At 42.9% G+C, this 27,350-nt stretch overlaps 1 protein-coding gene across 1 annotated transcript in view; it reads left to right on the top strand.

The window, feature by feature from the left end:
• The window catches only part of TMEM163 (transmembrane protein 163), a 234,244-nt gene that overhangs the window by 187,364 nt on the left and 19,530 nt on the right, over window positions 1–27,350 (top strand). Inside the window, exon 5 of the mRNA XM_023622824.2 lies at window positions 496–592. Coding sequence (XP_023478592.1) covers window positions 496–592 — 97 coding nt within the window. The remainder of the gene's footprint in view (window positions 1–495; window positions 593–27,350) is intronic.

Below are 27,350 nucleotides of genomic sequence, written 5' to 3'. Positions count from 1 at the left end.
TTCAGATAGAAAATGTTATTCCCATTTGACAGGTGAGGAAATAGAGGCTAAAAGAGGCTCAGTGGTTGGACCAGGATCAAGCAACACATTAAGTGGTAGAGTTTGGGATGTCTCAGGCCAGAGCCACCTCCACTCTTTGCTATTAAACTCTGTACCCTCCAGCTGGAGGAGGAGTGAAATGTTGTGTTTCCAGGCACGGAGTATGGATTTCATGGCCTTGGAGACCCTTCCATGCCAGCATTCATGGGATTCTGTCAGATTATGTGGGATGGTAAGCCCCTGCACCATGGGGTTGATTTTGGTGATAAAATTTGAGCTATATTCTCCTAGAGATGATTGGGTCTTAATTCTGAGGCTGTGGGTGGTCACCATGGGAGTGTGGCAAATTTTGATTGAGTCGTAATACCTTGCCTTGTGTCATTGTCATTGTCACTGTGTAAATCAGCAGGGTGGAATTCTCCCAGTTAAGATTTTCAATGTTTTGTTTCTTTGCAGAGCCTGCGTCATCTTGGGGGTGATATTCCTTCTGTCTTCCATATGTATAGTGGTCAAAGCCATCCATGACCTCTCAACTAGGCTGCTCCCAGAAGTGGTAAGGTTCTTCTTCTTCCTTAATAATCTTTCCTGGACGTATCAGCCTCCTGTGTTACCTCTCACCACAGATTTACTGGGGGAAGTTGGGTGGGTGGGGAGAGAATATACACATCATTTTAGGAGTCCAGAACTCATTGCAGAATGTGAATGACTTGGCAGAGAGAAGCATGGGGCAAGATGAAGAGCATTCAAGTAGTTGAGCTGGTACTGAGTTCTGTGTCCCTCTCCTTAGATCTTCTGACTATTTTTAAAGCAAGATGTCTTTTGTGTTAAAGACAAATGGGATGACTTTTATATAGCAGAGTGATCCAGTCAGTGTTGTTTGCATCTGTTGTTCTGTGTCCATTCAATGACTGTGAGAATTATTTTTTCCCTTTGCCCCTCAATTCAATACATAAATCTATTCACATTAGGTTTTCTAGCACAACTGGCGTTTGGATGCAGAAACTGGAGGACACCATTTCGTATTAAAATGTGTCTTCGACTGCTTTGTTCTCTGGGTGACGGTCATTACCTGCATTCTGATTCTTTTTTTTCCCCTCTCCTTATGAATACTGAGAAGAGAGATATTTTTACCATCTCCTGTCAGGCTGTCTTCATAGAAGGCAGCCAATTTACTTACAGGGAGATGAAGATGCTGCCATTACAATGATTGTCTTTATACAGTTGCATAGTGATTTAAATGCAGAAATATGGACTCTTAGAATGTGATTTGATTTGAGCTTGGCTACGTGCACCATCATCTTATATAAGGCCTAAATTATTAGACCTTTAATTTCACTTTTAGAAAAATATACGTTAATCCTTTCTGGGGTAATGTATTGCATTTGTGTTTGTATGCGTATGTTTATGGGGAAGACACAAGAGAAGTGGGACACTATACTGCATTTAGTACAGCTATTAAAGCAACTGCTTTAAGTTGCCCCTACTGCCCACCTTGAAACTGAGATTAGAGCCCTTCCTTTACTAACTCACCAGGATCTTAACTATTATTTTTCATCACAGCTGGCCAGAAGCTTGTTCTCTGATAGCTCAGTGACAGGGAGGAAAAATGGATACCAGGGTAGGACTGTACGTGTGTATGGTTTTTAGTCTTTTTCAGCAGAGCTAGCTCAAGCAAATATTACTATTTATTGTGCTCTGTGCTCTTCATCTCACTATTGTGCTGTGTCACGTGGATCTTCCTGGTTACCTGGGATCCTGGACTTTTCCATCCTTGTCCTCCATCAGAGTTGCTGTCCTGTGCACCATTCTGTCAGAATCTGAAGCTTAGGTAAAATGTAGACATGGAAGTATTAAGTGTGATTAATTAACATGTCAATCAGATAACGCCTTTGCATTTTACAAGGGATGGAAATCTGATTCCACCTTAAGAAATGTTTATTGGTGGGAATTTTCAGCACTCGGCTAGTTGATGCATTCATTTATTTAGGCATTAAAAATTAATTTCCACCAGGGCTAACTTGGTGTGGAATGGATAGCTGTGCTCGCGGACCCTTGCAGAGGCCCCCACCTTGTTTTTCTCTTGATAGCTGAACCATTTTTAACTGGGAACAGTTTCATATCCTATGGGCAAATACTCCTAAGAGAAGCAGCTCAGTGACTTAAATTCCATATCCAGAAATAAATGTCTAAGGCCCTGCCCAGGTGGGGGTCAGAGAGAGTGAAGAGCTGCACGATTTTGCACAACACTGGGCCTGTCCTTGGAGAACTCACACCCACTGTATCTTTTATCAGTGCTGGCCTGGGATTAAAAATCCCACCCATATATGGTTATCTCATCAGATCTCTAAGAAAAGACACATAACGTGGTTTTGTTCTTCTTTTTTGTTTTTTTAAGCCTTTGGAGGTATGGAAAGGTAACAAAGGTGTGTGCTGCGTTCCCATTGCCATAAGGGAGGCCTTCTATTCACCTGAGTGGCACACTGGAGCTAGGTAAACGCTGCCAGGTGGTAGCTGACAGTTTTTCAATCCTGAGTCTTTGGGTTCCCTCTCCCTGCTCTAGAAGTTGGGGGGAGCCAGTAGGCTATGGCCAGATCCCTGACCCCAGGCCTGCAGTAATTCAAAATGAGTGTTCGTCCACAATGATGCCTCTAAATTGGGAGTCACAAACTCAGATACACACAGAAGCCAGGCCTCAAAACAGGAGAAACTGCTTGGGTCTGTGGCAACTAGAGAGTGTGCCTGGATGAAGAGTCTGCCCTTTAGCAGAGTTACTGTGCCCAAGTGTGGACCCAGGCTTGTCAAATCTTCCAAGTTTTTAAGAGAAAGTGAAAATCTATGTTTAGTGTGAAATAAATTGGCAACCAATTGAAAAATTTTGACAACCCTGGTTGGGAGTGGGTGGACAATTTCATGGTGCCAAATAAAGCATGCCTCTTGGCTGCTCATGGCCTGTGATGGTTGAAACCAGAGAGACTGGTCTTTAGGACCTTGATGTCATGAATTTAGGTCTGAGTTACAGCTTCACCCTTGCTCTCAACTGCAGAGAATTGCCTTGATTTCTATCAAGTTGTTACTGTGAGTTTGTCAGAAGCAGCATTTTTTCTACCCCAGGCCTGTTCCCCTGGTAGATTTCTTTGTAATGTCAGCTGCATAATTCTCAGAGTGAGAATAATTGCAAGAATGGATATGTTTTGGATAAGAAAGCTATGCAGGTAGGAATTTCCCAGCTGTGAAGATGGTTGGCTCTGAGCCTTGGTGGCGTCGTCCTGCTCTCGGTGTGGTGCTGGAGAAGTCAGGCCACCTCATCTCTCGGGGGAGCCCCGGAACTGGAATCCATGGCATCTGCTACAGGGGCTTCATGAGCAAATGATGTAAGTCTGCTCCCTCACAACCTACACGTGGTTGCATTGGATTGTTAATGGAACGGATTCCGAAAGAGCCGTCTCAGAAGCTCTCTGTGAACTGTGACTCTAAGATTGGGGAGAGTGGGAGGTGCTGCAAAAGCAGTGGGAGTTGTGCTTGCCCTGTGTCTGTGGGTTGCTTGGAAAGGAGCAACATCCTCTTCCTGTTTTTACCCCTACCACACCCTACTTTGGTAAGGAGGGCAAGGTCGTATGCTTCTCCTTTTTGGTAGGACACGGGGGCTCTGAAAGCTGAAGTGATTTTCCCGTGGTCGTCAGCTGGCTGGTGGCAGAGCCTGGATTTGAACCCTTGTCTCCTAGTCTGGGGGTACTGTTTTGGCTCCTGGTCCTATGGGCTTATATGATCCTGTTTTTCATTGGCTTTTCAGGTCTGGCCTTCCTGTCTTACTTCTTATATTTGGAGTGGGATCCTGCTAAGGGCTGTCCTAGAGGTGGGCTGTCCAGGTCCCCAGCTGTTCCCATGCCTGGACTTTCTGGCTACTCCTGCTACCCCCACCCCTCATAACACTTTGCACTCTGTGCCACTGACCAGGGTGTGCCCCCATTATGTTGTCTCTTGAAAAACCCACAGGTAGTTTAACCAGGAAGCAATGGAAAATGCAGGAGAAGTATCGAAGGAGGGGGATCATGGGATGCCTGGAATCACATGGAAGGAAGTGCTTTAGGGAAGCTGCTAGTGTGGTGGAAGGGATGTGGGCGTGATGGGCGGCTGACCTGAGGGAGGTGTGAATCTCCTCTCTGCCTCTCTTATCTACGTGACCACCACAGCCAAGTTACTTAGTCTCCCTGACCCTGGGCCTCCAGATATGTGAAATGGAGACAATACTTAGGTCAGAGGTTTATGATGAGGACAAAATGAGCAATTTATTTAAAATAATTGGCATTAGAAGACAGTACTACTATGGCAGCTACTGCTCTTAACTTTCTGAGTTTTTATGTTTCTGAATCGCAAATCAAAGTTACCCCAGTTTGTGGCCTGTGGTAACGTCAGACTGGGCTCTTCAGTCCCTTTTACCTGCCCCCTGCTCTCCCTCTGGCTAGCTGGAACTGGTGTTCTCTCTTGGACTTCAGATGGTCATAGCCAACCTTGGGCCATTCTTTTGGGGAACACTCAACAAACACGCTGACGGAAGACCTATCCTCTAAGCTGAACTCACCACTCACTGGCTGTGTGACTTTTGGCAAATCGTATCTCCTCTCTGAGCAAGTTTCCTCTTTGTAAATGGGTGTCATGCCACCTACTCGACAACAGAAATTGGGAGAATTAAATAATGTAATGAATGTGTTCTATAAACTGTCGCATATTTTATGAAAGAAGGAGATGATATTATTTCTGATTCCAAGGCCCTGGAAGGCCCATCCTTGCCCATGAGCTTTCTCTCCATGTCCTTTTTGGTTGGACCAGCTCAGGTCTACCTTCAGTAGACCATGACTTCTTTACCTTGAGCTCTTGGCCAGTGTCTGGGTCCAACCTCCTTAAGTGGTCATGTGGTAGTAATAGTGATTATAATTAAAATTACAGTAATAAATGGTCATAAGTAATAAGGCCATAAGTAATAGATAGCCATATGTTGATAATAATAATAATTGCTACCCTTCGAATGTCTACTGATCCCCAGACCCTCTGTCTAGGAACTGGGGGTTCCAAGTCAAATAATACTAATGGCTAGAGTTTTTTCATTGCCCTCGAAAGCCCTTGACTTATCATAGGAGTTGGCTTTTGTTGCCGAGGAGCTCACAGTCAGCGAGAGAGCCATAAACCGATGCATTTGGTTTATGGTGATAAGGAAAAACACGGAGAAGATGTCCATATCAAGCCTGGCAGTAGGGGAGGTGTGCTGGGGCCTTCCCAGAGGAGCAGACCCTCCACATGACATGTAAAGGAAGAGTGGGAATTGGCAAGGCAGGCTGTAGTGGGGAGGGGGGAGGGGGACACATGGGGAGGAGGGGCTGCAGGTTCCCTCTGAGCCTGTTCTCTCTTTGTTTCCTGTTTACACAGCATCTCTGGGTGGGAGGAAGGAATAGAGAGAGAAAAATGCAAAGGAGAAGAGGGCAAAAGGAAGAAAGGAAAAATAACTTTGTGTTGGAAGTCATAAATGATTGCTTAGCAAAACTGTGTTTCTTCTTCCTTGAGTAGCAAGGTTGCCCTTCAAGCTTCCCCTTGTCTATCTCCCTCCTAAGGTTTTGCCTACAATTCCATTCCACCCACCAGAACAAAGCAGCTCCACTCTAGCAATAAAAGGGAGCCCCTCTCAACTGCATATTTTCTTGCAGAATGTGAATTTCTGGGGTGGCGGCTGTCGTCTTTTCATTGGTGCACCTGTTCAACAAGTGGTGCTGAGAGTCTCCCACCCTGGAAGGATGGGCTGGCTCTGCAGAGCCTGTGGAGGTCACTGTTGGTCCTGCACCAGCCTCAGATGGGATTCCACTCGTATGAACAAAACCGGAGATGGAACTCTTATAAAGGATACTTTAGGTTTGTATTTCCAAGTCCACACCCAAGAACTTTTCCCAAGGCTCTTCCCACCTGCAGAAGTGACTGTGATTCTTGAATTTGTAGGCTTGTATTTGCAAAGTGTTTAGCATTCAGCCAGTAGCTTGGGTTGGAAGGAGTTACTTCCTTCTTCTATATGTTCTTCAGTTTTATTTTCTTGCTCTCAGTAAGTCTTTACCTTGTGGAGAGGATGGAGACAGCCTGACCTGCCTCCTTCCCACACCCAAGTCTTCAGTGCAAGCTACCTTTGTTCTCTCTCTTTCATCCTTCCCTCTCACTCACGGCTTCTCCCCTTCCCACCTTTAACCCTTGAGCTCCCTCCTTGCCCACCTCCTTGGAAGTCTCGCTTCCACACTAAGTCCTTCTCTTTCTGTTATCTTTGGGCACTCCCTGCCTCCCCCTTCCTACCTAGGCATTTGCTTTCTAGCCCTCCCTTCTCCCCTCTATCCTCTTCTGCTCTTGAAAGAGCTCTATCTGAAGACAATCATCGCATCCTTCCTGTTCATTTTATCTCCTCAAGTTCAAACCCTGCCTCCCCTCAGCCCACCCCTGGTGGTACCTTCTTCGTGGCATCCCTTTTGATGTAGGAGATATTTAACAGAAGGAAGTGAGGGAGAGTGGTGGGGGCGGGCAGTAAAGGTTTGGAGCCAAGCGAGTGGTTTCACAGAGGCGCTACTCATGCAATCAGCTTGTCAGCCTCATGTCTTCTGAGACAAGTGCCCCGTGCATGGGAGTGAGTTTCTAAAGGTCCCCTTAGTACTGAGTAAGTACTCTGAGGCAGTGTAGCCTTGTGGCTAAGGATGTGCGAGCTGAAGTCAGGGAGACAGATCCTAACTCTGCCACTTCCTAACTGGGGGAACTGGAGCAGGTTGTTTAACCTTTCTCTGCCTCAGTTTCTTTGTTTGTAAAATGGAAACAAAAGCAGCATCTTTTTTGTAAGATTAAGGAAAAATAAAAAGATGTAGATGATGTGCTTAGTACATAATTATTGAATGAATGTCGACTGATGTTGTTGCTGTTGGACTAGAGAAGAGGCTTCCAAGGAAGTTGGCAGACCTTTGATGTCTTTAGTTCTGGAAGCGTTGGCTGCATTGAACCGTCCAGGAAATGCCTTCAGGGATACTATTCTCAGCTCAGCTTGGATAGTGCTGTAGGCTCCTTCTTGTGCAATAAGCTATAATTCCTGGACCCACCATCAGCAATAGAGAGATTCATCTTCCAGTATGACATGCTCTCAAGCACAACTCTAAATTTAATTTGGGAGTTGTATTGACAAATACTTAAGAAAAAAAAATCACGCACAGTCAAGGTCCTCAACATCCTCCCTGCCAGCATCTTTCCAGCACTGCACAAAGAAAGGCAGAAATTCGTGGTGTCAGATTATCAGTGGTGTCCCAGTTTTGTTGCTTCAGACAGAATAATTCCATTACCTCAGCAAGATTGACCTCCTCATTCATCCTAGAGCCAAGGACCTACCAGCTTCTAAACAGAAGAGAACTGAGCATTGATGAAAGTGGGTTATTATTGGCTTGAGTGAGTTCAAGGAGAATAGAGTCTGGAAATAGGTCCACACATATCTAGTCAACTGATTTTTAACAAAGATGCCAAGGCAATTCAATACAGGAAAGAAGTGTCTCTTCAACAAACGGTGCTGGAGCAACTGAATAGCTATGTGGATAAAAATGGACATCACCCCTTATGTAAAAATTAACTCAAAGTAGATCATAAACCTCAGTGTAAAACTTCTAAAAGAAAACACAAGAGAAAATCTTTGCAACCTTGCACTAGGCAAAGGTTTCTTAGGTGTGGCACCAAAAGCATGAGCCATAAAATCAAAAGATTGAAAATTGGACTTCATCAAAATCAAAAACCTTTGCTCTTCCAAGACGCCATTAAGAAAATGACAAGACAGCACAGACAACACACATATATCAGACAAAGGACTGTATCCAGAACGCATAAAAAACAGCTTAATAAGAAGAAGGCAAACAACCTAGTAAAAAGATAGACAAAAGACTTATACAGATAATTCACAAGAGAAGAGATAAATAAATGGCCAATAAGCACACAAAAAAATGCTCAACGTTACTACTCATTGTGGAATTACAAATTAAAACCACCATAAGATACCACTACATCCCCATTAAAATGTCTAAAATTAAAAAACAAAACAAACAAACAAACGTGTGGAGCATCTAGAGCTCTCATACACTGACGATGAGAGAGTAAAATGGTTCACCCACTTCGGCAAACAGTTCAGAGGTTCGTTAAAAAGTTAAATATCCATTTACCATGTGATCTAGCCATTCCACCCCTAGGTGTTTATCCGGAAGAAATGAAAATATATGCCTGCACAAATGTTTATTGCCATTTTATTTCTAATGTCAAAAACTGGAAACAACCTGGGGCCAACCCAGTGGCATAGTGGTTAAGTTTGTGGGCTCTGCTTCGGTGGCCCTGGGTTCACAGGTTTGGATCCTGGGCGTGGAACTATACACTGCTCATCAAGCCATGCTGTGGTGGCGTCCCATAAACAAAGTAGAGGAAGATTGGCAGAGATGTTAGCTCGGGGCCGATCTTCCTCGTAAAAACAAAACAAACAAAACTGGAAACAGCCCAAATGTATATCAACAAGTGAATGGATCAACAAATTATGGTATATCCATGCAATGGAATACTGCTCAGCAATAAAAAGACAATGTGGATCTATGCAACAACATGGATGAATCTCAAAATAATTGAGGTGGATACCAGAAGCAAGACAAAAAGGAATATGTACTATCTCATTCCATTTATATAAAATTTTAGATGCAAACTAGTCTATAGTGACAGAAAGCACTTAGTCGTCACCTGAGAATGGGAGGAAAGGGAGGGAAGGATTATTAAAGAGTCACAAGGAAGCTTTTGGGGTGATGGAAATATTCTCTTGCTTTGGGTGATGATTTCATAGGTATAAAAATATGCAACACTGATCAAGCTGTATGCTTTAAATATATGCAGTTCAAGTACATCCAGGGCCACGAATGACCTCACATTGCTAGGCCAGGTTGGAATCCTGCTCAGGTCCATAGAGGATAAGTATTTTAAGTTGCTATGGAGTGAAGTTTTCTTTTCCTGATTGTAACCCCATACATTTAGTACCTGGGATGTTGACACCACCGCTAAAATTATACTATAAATAGGCAGTAATATGAAGACAAAGTGTATGATAAGAGGGGCAAGTGTAAATAGTAGGCTAAGTATAACAGCTCTCATCAGAGGTGCATAGAGGAACTTTTGCTGAAATATGACTGATGTCATGCAGTTGCCAGAAACCTCTATGACGTGCCTGCTGGTGACTCAGGCTCTTGAGAGGATTAACCATTTTAAACCTGAAAGGATGGGTAGTCCGCCCTCTAGGTCTCTTGCCTACAGTATGATTTGTTTGTCAGTTCAGGTGTTACCTAGGAAATGGCTGTATGAGAGGCTCTGATTGCTTCTCGTTCCTCGCTGTGTAAGCCTTGATTTTAATCGGAATAGAATAGGTCTGTGAACAGTCTGCCATGTTGCTCGATTCTGTCTATTTTGCCTCTTTGCATTTTTCACCTCAAAAAAGTGCTTTTTAGCTTGAGTCTCATGAGACTTTCACAGTGTTTCTGAAGTAGGTGCCGACAGTAGGCCCACTGCCATTTTATAACAAGGGAACAAATCCTCAGGTAAAGAAATAAAATGACTTCCTTCAGACTGCATAATATCAGTGTCAGAGAGACACATGAAAAATGGAACCAAGTCTCTTGGCTAGTCAAGATCTCTTTCTGTTCTGTGGATTACCTCCTGAAGTACCACAAAATTTAAGACCTGAAAGTCATCCTTTAAGAAAAGCTCATACAACTGGCTCAGTTTCCTGACTGAGAAAATACGGCCCAGAGACTCAGTCTCACAGAAGATTCTGAATAAACTTCAAGTCCAGGATTTTCCAAACTCTACTGAACGAGAATGGAACACCCGCCCCCCACCCCGGCTTCTTCCCTGTGGCCTTGAGGGTTCCAACATGACATGTGCTATGAAACCTGTCTTCAGGGACTCCTAGGTTAAGGTAACAAAAATGGAGAAGAGAAGGGAAGAGAGAAGGAGGGAGGAAGGGAGAGAGGGAGGGAGGTAAATGCGCGCGTTCCTCTCCACCCCCCAGCTAGGGGGGCATCTGTGTATTTAAGGATACTGGTGTTTATCAAGGATGGGCGTTGCTGGATCAAGGGTGAGTAGTTTGTTATTCAAATGCATCTGCTTGACCTTGGGAAACTGATTTACTACTCTTTTGGTCCTTTTCCATCTGGAATGTGAGAATTTAGCACTTCTAATTTAGCTCTTCTTTCTATCTGTGAGGTTTGAGAGCACTTTCTTATCTTTTGAAGAGAGAAAAAAATTTTCTTTAAAAGATGTTTAACAATTTAAGGTAAATATTTTTTTCATTCACTTCCCTAAGTATAATATGGACAATGCAATCCTCATAACATTTCTCTATTTTTCTGTTTATTGTTTAGCTAATGGAGAGAATCATACAGAATGCCTTTTTATTTCCCAAGCTTGACTAAAATATCCCTGTTTATGTGGTGCACACAATGCCTCCTAGCACAGCAAAGCAGTCGGGAATGAGTTCCTCCAAGTGACTAGAGCTCCTCCTGTCAATTACTTGTGCTCTGTCCTCACATGAGCTGTTGATACGGGCTTGGCTAGCCAAAGAGTCGAAAGAAAGATTTCTTGGACTCTCAAGGTCTGGTAGTAGTGTTCTTTTATTCAGAGAATAGCATGGGGACAGGACCCATGGGCAGTGAAGGCTGCAGGCATGGGGACAGGACCCATGGGCAGTGAAAAGCTGCAGGCATGGGGACAGGACCCATGGGCAGTGAAGGCTGCAGGCGTGGGGACAGGACCCATGGGCAGTGAAGGCTGCAGGCGTGGGGACAGGACCCATGGGCAGTCAGAGCTGCAATGGGTTGAGGGTTAGGGCTAAATTTATAAGGCATAGGTATGTGAGTTGTTTCTTTACAAGGCAAAGGAAAGATCAGGAAAAAAAAATCGTTAAAATGGTACCAGTGCAGGTGGGGTCTGGTTATTGGGTGGTCGTATAACTTTAGATATGAATCGGGTCATATAGATCGGCATGTAGGCCAGGACACCTTGGGCTTCTCTCCCTGGGACAGCCTTGATCCACATCACTGTTAGTTTGGGATAGTGTGCCTGTGACCAGAATATGAGCATTTGGTGACAAAGCCACATGTCACTGACTTGTTAGAGAAACATTTGATACTTCTCTGGGAAGTAGTTTTGGGGCACTGGGTAAAAATTCTTAATCCTTAAATAATCCTATTAAAGTGGGCTCTCTGATCATTCCAGCCCTCATGGACTCAATACAGGATGTTTACCCTAAAGAACTTTTCCAAGGAGAGGCAGAACCTGAAAACCAGGCTGACAGTGGGCGGTCGTGAAGGTCAGCTGCTCCGGAGGGACCTTGGACTTGCTCCTTGATTTTCTGTATGGTGGCTGTCCTAAGGAGGAAGGATGATGCAGAGAGGGTTGTAAGAGGACACAACTGAGTTACAGCTCTCATTGTTCAGAGCTGTGGTCTCCAGCCCTACCCCCTACTGCTAGTGAGAAGCGGCTTTGGTGAAAGTTAGTGTTCCCAGTAGGTTCTTCTTCTGTCCTTCTATTTTACCCAACCCCATCCCCCTCCATCTGGCATTCCCCAAATACCACCCGGCCCAGTATAGGTGCCCATTCTCTGTGCTCCCGTGACACCTCATGTTGATCGCTGTGGTAGATCTGAGCACTCTGCAGTGGAGTTTTCTGTCTCCTTGTCTCCCCAAATAGACTGTAAACTCTTTGAGGACTTAGGCTTGCTGTCCTCCCAGCACCTGTTAGGGCCTGGCGTGTAGGAGGAACTCAATGAATGTATGTTGAATGAATGAATTCCTGCATGCATGAGGCCATTGGCTGTACCAGGCAATGGCTAGAACCACGCTTAGGAAAGGAGTGTAACCAAGAGGACCTTATTCTTCAAGGAACCCCAAACAGAAGCTGCCTGAAACCTTGCTGTGGACATTGTTATACCCCCGTGGGAGAAATAGAGCTAGCAAAGAGGGCTGGTGCTAGACCACTCTCCCCCATTCATAGCCTTGAGTTCTTTTCTCTTCCGTGCTTTGGTGCTAGTGATGTATGTGAAAAGGTGGTATGCGGGTGAGGCAGCCATATATTATGGCTCCTTTGACCATCACCCTTGAATTTTGTATGATACATATTTATATCCTTAGGAAATGTAACATTGTTGTGTGTGTTATTACATGCATGGATATTGTACATATCACACTGCAGCTTTTTAAATTGACGTGTTTTTAAAATCTAGACTATTTGTGATGTTAATTGCTGTCGTATAAATTCATGTACTGCAGCCACTCTTCTGTTGATGGGCATTTGGGTAGTTTCCAGGTTTTTACTATTACAAAGCTGCTAGAGTGAATGTTGTTGCACTCTCATGGTAATGAGTAATGTGTGCAGATGGTGTTTCTCCAGGGTAGATGTCTGGGAGAGGAATTTTTGGATAGTAGAGGGTGCACATGTTTTAATAGATGCTGCCAAGTTGCCCTTCAGTGTGGCTGCAGCAGTTTACGTTCTCAGAATATCACCATCCTTGATATCTTCACAGTTTTCCAGTCTAATGGGTGAAAAATGGTATCTCATTTTAGTTTGTTTTCCATTGATTATTGGTGAAGTTGATTATACTTTTTTATATGTATGGTCTGTTTGTGTTTTCGCTTTTATGAACTGCTTCTTTGTGTATCCTTTGCCCATTTTTCTGTTGTTGTCTTTTTCTTACTGGTTTTTGGGAGTTATTTATTTCTTCTGAGTATCAATCTTGTATACAAGTTGCAAATATTTTTTCCTAGTATCATTTTTCTTTTTAATATTGTATATCTTTTCTATTAGAAGTAGCCCCCCCTTCCATTTTGGTGTGGTCAAATTTATTAAATTTTTCCTTTATGGGGTTGTGGTGGTTTTGTTTCATTGGAGGAGTAGGGGGTTAAGAATGCCTTACTGTCTTGATGCCATAAAGACATATGCCTATATCTTCTTATTGTCTTTTAATACATGTAAAAAAAACATTAGCCTTTAAAATTGGATCTTTAATTCATCTAGAATTTATTTTTGTGTTTGATATGAGCTAGGGATCCAATTTTGTTGATTTTTTTTCTCAGAAGAACATACCACTTTCCTGATACCATTTCACCCCCTCCGTCATACATCAGATTCCCATAGGTGCACAGCCGTCCCTGAACTTGCCGTTCATCTGTTGGTCCTTCTGTTCTAATGTCATACTTCTTAAATGTCTATAATTACAGCAAGTCTTAATGTTTGGTCACCCTCTTTTCTAGATTCTTCAAAGTGGTTTTGACTAATGTTGCATTTGTAGTATAGTCATGTTCCATATAATGATGTTTGGGTCAATGACTGCATATCTGACAGTGGTCCCGTAAGATTATAATGGAGCTGAAAAATTCCTATAGCCTAGTGACATCATAGCCATTGTAACATCGTAGTGCAATGCATTACTCACGTGTTTGTGGTGATGCTGATGTAACCAAACCTACTGTGCTGCCAGCTGTACCAAAGTATAGCACATACAATGATGTACAGTACATAATGCTTGATAAAAAATGGCTATGTTACTCGTTTATGTATTTACTATACTGTAGTTTTCATCATCATTTTAGAGTGTATTCTTTCTACTTATAATAAAAAGTTTACTGTAAAACAGTATGCCATGTATGCTGGCAGCAGCCTCATACATCTCGTGTTTCTTGATTGCATCATTTTGTCTTGTGCTTGATTTAATCTCATGCTGTTTTGTTTATCATGGCCCCTAAATGTACAAAATCCACTGCTAACGTTGCCAGTAAGAGGCCACATTGAGTGATTGACATGGAAACAAAATTAAAAGTGATTGCAGAGTAAGAAGGTGGAAAATTGGTGATGGTTATTGCTTGCCTGTCAGACATGTCCCATTTCACCATAGCTATGATCTTGAAGAACAAAAACAAAGTGATGGAAGCTGTTAAAGGATCTGCTTCATTGAAGGCAACGAGACTAAAAATCATTTGAGAAGAGCCTATATCAGACATGGAGAAATTTCTAAGGACCCGGATTGAAGACCAGATACAGAAGCATATCTCTCTCAGACCATGACAATCATGACCAAAGCAAAAATTTTGTTCATGATGTTGAAAGAAAAGGCTGGACCTGACCATGATGTTGAATTTACTGCTAGCTCTGGGTGGTTTAAATGATTCAAGAATCATTATTCATCACATTATATGAACATGAGTGGTGAGCCTGCAAGTGCTGATATGAAGGCAGCTGAAGAATATTTGGAAACTCTAGATGAGCTGATTGTGGAGGAAAATTACTTGCCAGAGCAAATATTCAATATGGTTGAGAGCTCCCTATTCTAGAAATGGATGCTTGAAAGGACTTTCATCCATCAGGAGGCCAAGTCAATTCCAGGTTTCAAGGCTTTTGAGGACAGGATAACAGTCTTTCTTGGGGACAGTGTTGCAGGCTACAAATTGAAACTTTTTGTGATCTGGCACAGTGAGAATCCCAGGGTCTTCAAGCGTATCAGTAAGCACACACTGCCAGTCTATTACAGAAGCAATAAGAAATCATGGATGACCCAGCTCCTCTTCCAAGAGGACCTCCTGTTTGGAGAACAACATGCCTTTCAAGATTTTGCATGTTGTTGATAATGCTCCTGGACATCCATGTTTTAATGCTGACCTTCATCCCAACATCAAAGCCGTGTTTCTCCCTCCAGACACCTCCTCTTTGATCCAACCAATGGATCAAGGATTTGTAGCGGTTTTTAAGGCCTACTCCCTGAGGAGGACATTTGCCCAGGCTATTGCTGCAACTGAGGAAGACACTGAGAAGACATTAATGCAACTCTGGAAGGATTACGACATCCATGACTGCATCAAGGACCTTGGGCTTGGGGTCATGTCACCAAAAAGTGTATGAATTGCATCTGGAAGAAGACACTCAAGAGGTTTGTCCATGACTTTAGAGGATTTGCCGAGGATGAGGAGGTTGCAAAAATCAACAAGGCTGTGGTTGAGAGGGCAAACAACTTAGCCTGGGTGTGGATGAGGATGACACTGAGGAGCGCCTAGGTCTGGTTCCTGAGGAATTGACTAATGAGGTGCTGTTGAAACTGGAACAGGAATGCATAGCTGAAGAAGAGACAAGAGAAAAGGAAACTGCAGGAGGAGAAGAAGAAGAAGAACCTGCAAGAAAATTCAGTGAAGGGTTTAGCAGAAGCTTTTGCAGACCTCAGCAAAGCTCCTTAAAAAGAACCCTGACGCTAAAAGGTTTTCATTAACAGAGAGGAATGCTCATGGTACATTTATCTGCTTACAAGCAAATCTACAATGAAAAAAAGAAACAAACCAAGCAAACCACCATGGACATATTTCTGAAAAGAGTGACACCCCCACGAGAGCCTCAGGCAGGTCCTTCAGGAGGTATTCCAGAAGAAGGCATTGCTATCACAGGAGACGACAGTTTCATGCGTGTTCCTGCTCCTGAAAGACCTTTCAGTGGGACAAGATGTGGAGGTGGAAGACAGTGATATTGATGATCCTGACCCTGTGCAGGCCTAGGCTAATGTGTGTGTTTTTGTCTTCGTTTTTAACAAGAAAGTTTAAATAGTAAAAAAAAAAAAAATTTTTTAACTTTTAAAAATAGAAAAAATTTTACTGTTTATTGAATAAGGATATAAAGAAAGAAAATATTTTTGTATAACTGTACAGTGTTTTTGTGTTGCGTTATTACAAAAAAGTCAAAAAGTTAATATATTTAAAATTTATAAAGTAAAAAAGTGACAGTAAGATAAGTTTATTACTGAAGAAAGAAAAAATATATTTTTTAAGTTTAGTGTAGCCTAGGTGTATGGTGTTTACAAAGTCTACAGCAGTGTACGGGGATGTCCTAGGCCTGCACATTCACTCACCACTCTCTCACCCAGAACGACTGCCAGTCCTACAAGCTCCTTTCATGGTAAGTGCTCTGTATAGGTGTACCATTTTTTCTCTTTTTGCCATATTTTTACCATGCCTTTTCTATGTTTAGACACACAAATACTTACCACTGTGTTACAACTGCCCACAGTATTCAGTACAGAAACATGCTGTACAGGGTTGTAGTGTAGGTGCAACAGGCTATCCCATACAGCCTAGCTGTGTAGTGGGCTATACCATCTAGGTTTGTGTAAGTACATTCTATGCTGTTCACAGAGTGGTGAAATGGGCTAACAACACATTTCTCAGAATGTGTCCCTGTCATTAAGTGATGTGTGACTGTACTCCATATGAATTTCAAAATCGGTTTGCCAAGTTTAATGAAAAATCCTGTTGGACTATTGAGTGAAGTTGCATTAAATTTACTAATTTTGAGATAATTGGCACCTTTTAACTATTGAATCCTCCACTCCATTTCACCTTTCTCTATTCACATTTTCCTATATGTCCTGTAGTGAAATTTTGTAATCTTCTCCAGCAGGACCTTATATATTTTTATTGAGGTTATTCCTTTATATTTTGTGAGCTTGGTTGCTATTTTAAGAGCTTTTATTTAGTTCACTTTCTAAATTATTACTGCATAAGAAAGCTAATGATATTTGGATATTGATCTTGTTAACCTGTAACTTTGCTGACTGTTTTTTTTTTTTTTTTTTGCTGAGGAAGATTAGCCCTGAACTAACATCTATTGTCAATATTCCTCCTTTTTAGCTTGAGGAAGATTAGCCCTGAGCTAACATCTGTGCCCATCTTCCTCCACTTTATATGTGGGTTGCCTCCACAGCATGGCTGATGGGTGGTGTAGGTCCGCACCTGGGATCCAAACCAGTGAACCCGGGCCACTAAAGTGGAGTGCACTGAACCCAAACACTGCACTATGGGGCCAGCCCCCATTTTGCTGACTTTTTAAAACATTGGTTTTATCAGCTGATTATTTTGGATATATTATATAACGGCAATTTGTCTTTCCTTTTCAATTCTAATATTTCTTTTCTCCTTGTCTTATTTATTGGCCAAGATCTTCAACACAATATTGAATGGTTTTCTGCTGATTTTGGAGTGACTATTTGATTTCTTGATTACTAAGAGTTTTTTTTTTTTAATCAAATAGGTGTTGAATTTTGAGCACTTTTTCTGTACATACTGAGATGTTTCTTTTTCTTTAAGATGTTAATATTTTGAATTAATCAATATTCTAATATTGAAGCATCCTTGCATTCTTGGGGTTAACTGGCCAGAAAGTATTATTCTTTCAATCCATTGCTGGTTTCCACTTACTATTTTATTTAGGATTTTTGCCTCTGGGCTCATGAGTGGCATTGGTCTAAAGGCCCTGTCCTTGTGTACCACATAGGATGAGTTCTGTAGCTTTTCTTTTCTTCTTTTTCTGTGCTCTGGAGTATTGGTTATAACGTAGGAATTACTTGTTCCTTGAAGTTTTAGTAGAACTTCTCTGCAAAGTTGAGCCTCTGGCCTTTTGGAGAGGCAGCAGAGGATGTTCTCAGTTAGGATAATGGACGCTGGAGCCAGACTGCCTGGGTGAATTAGCTGTGGGACCTTGGACACGCTGCTTCCCGTCCTTGGCTCCAGTTTTCTCATCTGCAAAACGATAAGCACATTAGTACCTACATCATAGAGCTGTAAGGATTGGCCCAGTTAATGTGTGTAAAAAGCATTTTAAAAAGCGTCCAGCACTTAGTGCTACAATAAGTGTTTGCTGCTTCTATCGTTATCATCATTATTGTCATTACGGAGGTTTTCTCTTGCCATCTCAAATATTTTTAGAGTTTATGTTTTGGGAACAATTTTCAAAATTTTTTTTCTAGAAAATTGCCCATTTTATCGAGGCTTTCAAACTTAGTACATGAACGTTGCTCATATTACTTTCATATGATTTTTAAAAATCTCGACTCCATCTGTCCTTGTGGGCCCTGTTGTATTGTTAATGTTTGTTTGTGCTCTGGTTTTTTGTCTCTTGAGCTGGCTTGCCCAAGGTTTGTTTTATTCATCTTTTTCAAAAACCTGCGTTTGGTTTTTCAGATCGAGTCTGGATTTGCTTTCTAGTTCACCAAGCTCTTGTCTTTGGTACTTCCTCCTAGTTTGTTCACACTCAGTTTTGGGGGGTGGGTAAGTGAGTTTTATGTTTGTTTATTTTTCGTTTTTAGTTTTTGCTGTTGGTTTATTTTTTCCTTCTGTTTTGTTTTCAAACTACAAGAGAGACAAAAACAGTCCTTTTGGTGAGGAGCTGGCAGAGGAGATTTGGCAGAATGCATTCTGCCTGGTGCTTTTCCACGGTGTGTCTTTTAGGTGTCAGGCGCTTTCAGATTCTGGCCTGACTTCACTCCACGACATAAGGACCTCTGACGGAGCGCTGAGGTTTATCAGTGTGAGAAACAGTTCACTGACTGAACCACCTGTGAGTGCCCTTGGGCTGTCCATCTCAAGGAGCAGGCTGGGCGTGTCCATGTGTTCCTCAGGGTGATGGCAGGTTGATGTGTCGACTTGTCTAGACTGTAGTCTCCAGACATTCAGTCAACACTAATGTAGGTGTTACTGTGAAGGAATTTTGTAGATGTGATTAACATGTATGATCAGTTGACTTTAGGTAAAGGAGGTTATCCTTGATAACCTGGGTAGGCTTGGTCCAGTCAGTTGAAAGCCCTTAAAAGCAGAATGAGGGTCGGCCTGGTAGCATAGTGGTTAAGTTCCCATGCTCTGCTTTGGTGGCCCAGGGTTTGTGGGTTCAGATCCTGGGTGTGGACCTACACTCTGCTCATCAAGCCATGCTGTGGCGGCATCCCACATTCAAAATAGAGGAAGATTGGCACAGATGTCAGTGACAATCTTCCTCAAGCAAAAAGTGGAAGATTGGCAATGGATGTTAGCTCAGGGCCAATCTTCCTCACCACAAAAAAAAAAAGAAAAAAAGAAAAAAAAGCACAGTATGAGGCCTCCCTGAGGAACAAGATATTCTGCCTGTGGATAGCAGCTTCAGCTGGTGCCTGAGTCCTGGCCTGCCCTTCCTGATGGTTGGCTCTCTGGATTTCAGTCTTGTCTAGCCAGCCAACAGTCACATAAGCCAATTCCTTGCAATAAATCTCTTAATATTTATCTCCTCCTGGATCTTTTTCTCTAATAGAACCCTGACTAATACCCTCAGAAACTACTGCCCTGAAATATTTTGTATTGTTTTTTATTTTTATTTAAGTTGTATATGTATATGATTTAAATAGCCAATTATTCTGCAAGACTCATTATAAAAAATAAACCCCTCCTAGAGGCAACCGTTTATAACTCCTTTCAACCTCCACATCTCTAAGTAACATTTGTATGTTGCTACTGCTTGCTTTTTCAGTTATAGATATGATTTCTTGACATTTCACTGTGGTTGGCCCTTTCACCATCCCCCATTGCCCACTTACCTCCCAGTACATTTACATTGTTATTTTGCTTAGGTCAGTAGTCAATATTGTTATTTTTATGATTGTAAATGTTATTCATAGCTGAGCCCTGTAGTCTTGTATGATTTGTTTTTTCCTTTCTTGCGTTACATTGTATGTTCCCTGATACTAATAAATGAATGTATAACATAAATCACACACACACACACACACACGCAAACACACACACATGTATATATGTGCACACTTCAGGTCTGCTCCACAGCTGTCATCTTGGGATCCCGTTCATTGTAATCCTGGGGATTCATTTTACTTTTGTGTCTTATTGGATCCCGTGTTCTTGTCTTTCACGGTTTACTCCATTGTTTTGGAGGAGCACATCCTCCAGTAGCTTCCTAAGAACAGATATAAGGAAGGTAAATTTTTTGAGACTCTGAATGTCTTAAAATATTGGTGTTTCTGACCTCATCATTTATTTGGTAGTTTGCCTGGGTAGAAATGAGTTTGCTTTTAGAATTTTGAAGGTATTAATGCACTGTCTTCTCATTTCTAGTGTTGCTTTTGAGAAGCTTAGTGCAATTCTAATAACCAATCTTTTGGTTTTGTTTTTTTATTTTTTTAAAAAAAGCTCTGCTTTTCCTCTTTGGAAGTTTGTAAGATCTTCTGTTTGTCCTCAGTGTCCTGAAAGATTACAGTTGTTAGCCTCGGTAAGGATTTTTTTTCTCTCCATGCCTTGTGCTAGGTACTTAGACCATTTCATTCTGGACCTTGTGTGCTTCAGTTCTGGGAGTTTTTCTTAAATTATTTTGTTAATGAGGTTTTTTTTGCTATTATTTTCCCTATTCTGTATTTTTAGGCTTTATATTATTAAAATGTTGGACTTCTTGGACTAGTCTTCTAATTTTGTCTTCTTTTCTCTCCTATATTTTATTTCTTATGTTTTTGTTCTACTTCCTGAGAGATTTTCTTAAACTTATCTCTTGATGCTTTTGTTAAGTTGTCAACTTCTGTTATGTTTTTAAATTCTAAAAACTTTCTTTTTTCTTTATATGTTCTTTTATAGCATCCTTTTCTTGTCTGATAGGTACAATATTTCCTCTCTCTGATGATGTTAACAATAATTTTAAAAGTTTTCTCCTCCCTGTATACCATCATGAAGTGACATTTTTCTATGTGTTTGGTCTCTGTCTTTCATATTAGATGGCTTCCCAAAGTCTGGTGATTATTGGCTTTCTGATTATATTTAAGAAGAATTTATTTATGATTGTGTGTGGGTTAGGCTTGTCAAACGTGATCTTAATTCTAGGGCAAGAGTTTTTAACCTGGTGTTTGGGTCCATGGATGGAAGTTAACAGATCCATGAACTTGAATCAGAAAGAAATTTTGTGTTTATTTTCATTTAACCTGTATCTGAAATTTAGCATTTTCTTCTATCATAAAATTAGGCAATGAACCACGGTTGTAATATTGGAGTGCTTGTGACTTTGTCATCAACAAAAATCAGATATATTTAAGATTGGTTTTGGCAGATATCTCAAAATATTATTTGTGGTTATCAGAACTTAAAATTAGTGTATTACTGTATTAGATCCATTAGAATTTGCTATTTAATGCATTAATTTAGAAGCCCTATTTTTTTTTAGAAGCACAATTTTTAATGTCATTAAGTGTATGCTAATATAATTGGTTTCCTTTATAAGTGTACGTTTTACTTAATGCACTTGAAGTTTTGTTCTCTGTTCCCCTGGGCTAGTCGCATTCACAGGTCAGCAGGTAAACTTCCTTAAGCCCCTCTTTTCAATGCAGTAGCCTCTGCCCTCAGCTGAGCCTGGTGCACGCAGCAGGAGACCCTTTATTTTGTTTTCTGTAGTGAATACGCTTTCTCCCCTGCTTGGGAGCCGAGGTCAACACACTCTGGGCAGTGGGGGAGGCGGTCTGGGCCTCTTCCAGACGTTGTCAATTAATCCTCCTGCTTTTAGTCTCACCTCTTTCCCCCCCTATTCCAGGAGTGCCTCGTGGCATTGCTTCCTGAGCCTTTGGGGGTTCTGACAATTTGCTTCTCGACCTCCCTCTGTGCCCCAGGAGACCACATTCCCTGACCCTCCCACAGTCGTGTGGCTGTTGTCCTTCTCTTGTTGTCTTTGTCCTTGTGGGTTCATTCCTTAAAAAAAAATTCCTAAGCTGTCATTTAGTGGCCTTACAAAAGCAGAATGTGTGTGTTCATGCCACCATCGTAAATTGGAATCCTTTCTGATTTTTAAGACATTTTCAAATATATGAAGCAATATTCTTAGCCTTGTGAATTCTTTGTTGTTTTCCCTTTGTTTGGCCAAAATTGAAATTCAGGGCCATTAGGCAACGTTAGAGGCAGATTGTCCTCCATTTTTTTAGGTATGAAGGGCAGTATATTTTAGGTCGACAGATGGGTGTACCTTCAGCGTCACTGACTAGCTGTGTGACCTGACTCTAGGGGGATTACTTAACCTCTCTGTTTGGGGTCATAATTTCTACCTAGCAGATATCTTCCAACGGTTGTGTTTAAAATAAAATTAAATTGTTTTTAAGCATTTGGAAAAGAGTGTCGTCTCTAATGGACATTGATAATAGCATCTGCTTATATTACTATGACTGTTATTTAAGGAACTCTCTTATTTGATACTGGGGTCTTGGTGTAATATTCCTCGGTGTAGTACTCATACCAACAAAGGGAGCAGAGGCAGGCGGCCAGCAGATCCTACTTCCTTTGAAGAGCCGAGCTATTTGAGGGCCGTCGTGCCTCTGTGTCGTGACAGTTTAGCTGTGGGGTGTTATACTTGGTCCCAGTTTTAGGCAACCCCAGAGGTGTCGCTTCCTTTAGATGCCTCGTGGTCACTGGGGGAGGAAGGTGTGCGAGCCCAGCAGGACAGCTCATCTCAGATCCCACGGCTGTGTTCAGGGATTAGAGTGCTCCGCCCCAAAGAGCCTTACGTTCCTATCTTGCATGAGAAAGCAGCAATCGGACTCATTTCCCGGAAGCCGGGCTGCCTCTTGTAGTGGCAGCCAAGCACTTCAGGCCCTTCTTGTTCCTGTGGCAGTCTAGTGCCTCCACTGATGCTGCCTGCCCTCCTCGACGGCATCCCTGGACCCCGCCACCCTGGGCTTCAGGGGGCCCGTGGAGGTGGGCATCCGCTCCTTTCACAAGACTTCACGGGGCCTCAACAGCCAGGTCGGTCAGCCCAGCCGGGAATCACTCTGCAGTCTGTAAGTCCCACCAGGGACCCCGATGTCCGCCAGCTGCAGAAGCTCCTGGCTGCTTACCTGATTATCTAAACGGCAACTCTTGACCCTCCTGACATCAAAATGGTCTGATGCTAATTTAAAAATTGTGAAGACATTTAATGTGAATCCATGGTAATTTGTCAATATAATTTAATAACCAAGGGAAATTGAGGGCTTGTGCTCTGGTAATTTCCTCCACATCTGCCAGCTTTTCTCATCTGCTGGGGGCGGGGGTGGGGGCAATGGTGATGAAAAGACCTGAGGATGAGAGTGACTTTTAATTTCACCTGGGGCCGTAAATCAATATACATTTATTATTTAGCCAGCACCAACATTTCCCTGGGTAATTCTGTAACACATGTAGTGTCAGAATGGTTTGAAATTTGTCCTCATTAGGGAAGCAGAGGACGCCTTTTTTGCAGGCATAGGCAAGCGAGCCTTCATATCCCCACATGTGGTCACACATCTTCTGAAAAGGGACAGTGTTGGTCTTTGGGGGAATGAGCGGGTTGGGTTTCCAGCCCCGGCCTCTGTCTGGTGTTAGTGCCACAGTTCACCGTGACCTGGATTTACAACTACTGATATCAACCATGATGAGGAATAAGCTTAAAGTAGGAGGTGACAAGTGGTACTTCGGGGAAAAAAATCATTTCTACCAAAGGTTTTCCTGTGAACACCACCATGAGTAGAAATGCTCTGAGGAGAGGCTATATGGTGAAGTGGGGGTGGTCGCAGGGGAGGCTGAGAAACTCAGTGTGACAACATTAGAAATTGCTGCTGGCTAATGATCAGCCAGAAACAAGGATCATCCATTTTATGTGATGATGTGGTCAGTAGGAAGATGAATTTGATTTATGGGTGTTAATTCGCACCCCCACCTCTATTTTGGTATACGGGATGTTGGTGGGAGTGATGGGGGTGTCTTAGTGTGTTCTGGCTGCTATAACAAAATATCATAGACAGGGTGTCTTAACCAACAAACATTTATTTCTCGCAGTTCTGGGAGCTAGGATGTCTGAGATCAAAGTGCCAGCAGATTAGGTATCTGGTGAGAGCTTTCTTCCTGGTTTACAGGTGGCCGCCTTCTTGCTGTATCCTCATATAGCAGAGAGAGAGACAGAGATCCTTTCTCTTATGTCTGTTCTTATAAGGGCACTAATCCCATCACGAGGGGCCCACTCTCATGGCTTAATTACCTCCCACAGGCCCCACCTCTAAATACCATCGCATTGGGGATTAGAGCTTCAACATCTGAATTTTATGGGAACACAAACATGCAGTCCATAGCAGAGAGAATGGGGTTCAGCTTTAGTCAGGCAAGTTGAAGGGGTCGGAAAGTTGCATTGGGACATCCTGACGGCCAGGATCTTGGTCAATGATTGGGCTGGCCTTTTGAAAGGCTATTGGTAGACACTGATGGGAGACGTTGTTCTAGCAGCTTCTCCACCTGAGCTCATTTCACCCTATTTTGACCTGAAGGTACAGCTCTCATGATGGCTGATGGTCTTCTGTGTAAAGGGAGAGGATTAGACCCCATGAGCTTCCTTCCTATTTCTTTGCTCAATCCTTGCATCAATAACTGCCCATCTCCATTGGGAACCTAAATAAAAAGCCTGGTGTCAACAGGAGGCAGCGAGATTGAATTATTAAAAACCCTTCATGGGGAGGTCTGTGAAACTAATCACTGGGATAAGACTCAACAACAATACAGAACATACTATTGCCGCCTGCAACAACATGGATGAGTCTCAAAACATTACTTGGGGGCCGGCTCGGTGGCATAGTGGTTAAGTTCATGCACTCCACTTCAGCAGCCCAGGGTTCACAGGTTCAGATCTGGGTGTTGGACCTATACGCCATTCATTAAGCCATGCTGTGCAGGCATCCCACATAGAACATAGAGGAAAATTGGCATGGATGATAGCTCAGGGACAATCTTTCTCAAGCAAAAAGAGGAAGATTGGCAACAGATGTTAGCTCAGGGTCAATCTTCCTCACCAAAACATCCCCCACAAAACATTATGTTGACAAAAGAAGCCAAACAAAACGATACTTATTGTATGATTCCATTGATATGAAATTCAAGAATAGATGGAATTAATCTCTGGTGACTGAGGTCAGAAAGTGGTTGCAGAGGGTGGAGAAAGGGACATGAAGGAACTTTCTAGGGAAATTAAAATGTTCTGTTTTTCTTGGGAGTGGTTAAATGGGTGTTACCATTGACAGAATTCGTCAAATCAAATGTCTAAAATCTGTACATTTTATTTATTTATTTTGAGGAAGATTAGCCCTGAGCTAACATCTGCCGCCAATCCTCCTCTTTTTTGCTGAGGAAGATTGGTCAGGAGCTAACATCCTTGCCCATCTTCCTCTACTTTATATGTGGGATGCCTGCCACAGCATGGCTTGACAAGTGGTGCATGGGTCGACAACTCGGATCCAAACCAGCGAACCCTGGGCTGCCGAAGTGGAGTGCGTGAACTCAACCACTACGTCACCAGGCTGGCCCCATAAAATCGGTACATTTTATCATATGTTAATCATACCTCAATAAATTATATAGTTTAAAAAACACCTAATCCCTAGGTGCCTTTTGGGGGCAGGGTATTAGTCAATGGTGATGAATTTTAGCCCTGTGATTGCTGAACTCATGGTGGGATCTCCTTGCCTGGCCACTTCTTTCTGACCGTTTCCCGGGTCATAATCTCTGTGTGCTCCTGTCCCGCACTTGTCCAGACCACTTTCCATCCACTTACTGCTTTATCCCAGTTCAAAGGGAATAACCAACTTGTTTCTAAATCAGCACTATCCAGTCAAACTTTCTGTGAAGATGGAAACGTTCTAGATCTGCTCTTGAGCACTCGAAATGTGGCTCGTCAAATGAGAAACTGATTTTTTGGTTTTGTTAATTTTAAATTTAAGTAGCCACATGTGTGTTTGAATGTAAAAAGTGCTATTAGAAAAGAAAACGATCAAGGGATGGGGAGCGATGATAGTCAGGGACCATCTCACTGAGGAGGTGACATCTAGCAGAGGTATGATGGAGGTGAGGGTGTGAGAGGAACAGCATGAGTAAAGGTCCTGAAGTAGGAGTATGCTCATCGTGTTGGAAGAACAAGGAGGAGTCCAGGGTGGCTGGAGCAGAGGGAGAGAGGGGGAGAGTGGTAAAAGTGAGGGCAGAGGGGTCAGGTTCATCCCATTGGTTTGGTTTGGCTTTGCTGAGAGGAGCTGGAAAAGATTACTGTCTTAGCAGTGTACATCAGTTCATGAGGACTCTTATTTGCCAAGTCACCAGACTGCATGTGGGGCAGTGCAGGGGCCCTGCATCCTCCTGGAGAAAAGCTGACCAAGGCTCAGATCTGGCTGACCAAGGTCTCCTGAGCTAGGATACAACGACTACTATCACACATCAGCACAAGGATCCTCCCCCCAATTAGGTTTTATCAGCTCTCTCCCCTAATTGTCTTTGAATCCTAAAATTAGCCCTGTGGCTTTCACTGTATTCCAGCCTGGGCTTAGAGAATTGGAAGGGGTTGGTAGTGTCAGGCTGCCAAGGCTGAGATGGAGGACGCTTGGGAACTCTGAGCTTTGCAACCGTCTCTCTGCTGTCTTGGGGGAGCCACCTCCTCCTTCTGAGCCTCAGTTTCCCCACCTGCAGCATGGATTAGATGATCTCTAAGCCCCTTTCCAGTTCTCATGCTCTATGATTTTAAGACCATCTCGTGTTTATACAGAAGGTACCCTCTTTCTTGTCTACTGGTGGACCAGACTTCAAGAGCTGGTGATGGTGGTTCTGGGGAACATGGGGGGGGGGGGTGTCTCCATGACTTGATCTATTAGGTAAGATGGGATTAGTCTTGGCTTAGACCAAAGAGTTTGGGGTGGACAGCTTTTTGTACTCTAGGGGTCTCTCAGGTTCTTGGAATTTCTCTGTAAGCAATTTGTTCTATTGAGTTAAGGTGTTGCTTTTCATGTTTTGGGACCAATTAAGTTGGAAAATTACAGACTTAAGGCATTACTGGCTCTTGGAAAAGACACTCCACTCAGGTGGACTGACCGTTGGCCTTTGTCCCATGCAGTCTGGAAGGTGGAGGCTGTGATGCAAGCAGGCTGAGGTGGCTTCTCCTAGGCTGTCCTGACGCATGGGTTGGGGGCCCCAGGCGATTGCCCGGAAGGGCAGGAGGAGCTCAGCAGCCCTGGCCGTGGGCGTGGGGAGGGCTGTGGCAGTTGAGCCTTTGTTCCCACAGCCTTGGCTGGCAGGGAGCAAATGGATACGTTCAGACCCAGCTCGTGTCTGATATCTTGGAGCATGAGTGTGGCCATGAGGACCCTTCTGGCTTTCACAGAATTTCAGCCTCGCCCTGACCGATGTCGTGCTTCCCTCCAACAGTCCAGGGAAACAGCTGGTGCTCAAGAACACTGTCTGTCCCTGGGGTGGTGTTTCTCCCCATTCCAAGGTACATTCCAGCATCCCGTTGATCATTAAAAAGCCAATCAGCTTAGCCCTCTCCTCTCCCTGCCCTACCTTCCCAGGAATGCCTTTACAGATTAGGTTTTTTGTTTTTTGAGGAAGATTAGCTCTGAGCTAACATCTGCTGCCAATCCTCTTCTTTTTGCTGAAGAAGATTGG

This window comes from Equus caballus, chromosome 18, assembly GCF_041296265.1.
Source record: "Equus caballus isolate H_3958 breed thoroughbred chromosome 18, TB-T2T, whole genome shotgun sequence".
NCBI lineage: Eukaryota > Metazoa > Chordata > Mammalia > Perissodactyla > Equidae > Equus > Equus caballus.
The sequence above is the reverse complement of the archived record's forward strand: the minus strand, read 5'-3'. Positions and strand labels throughout refer to the sequence as shown.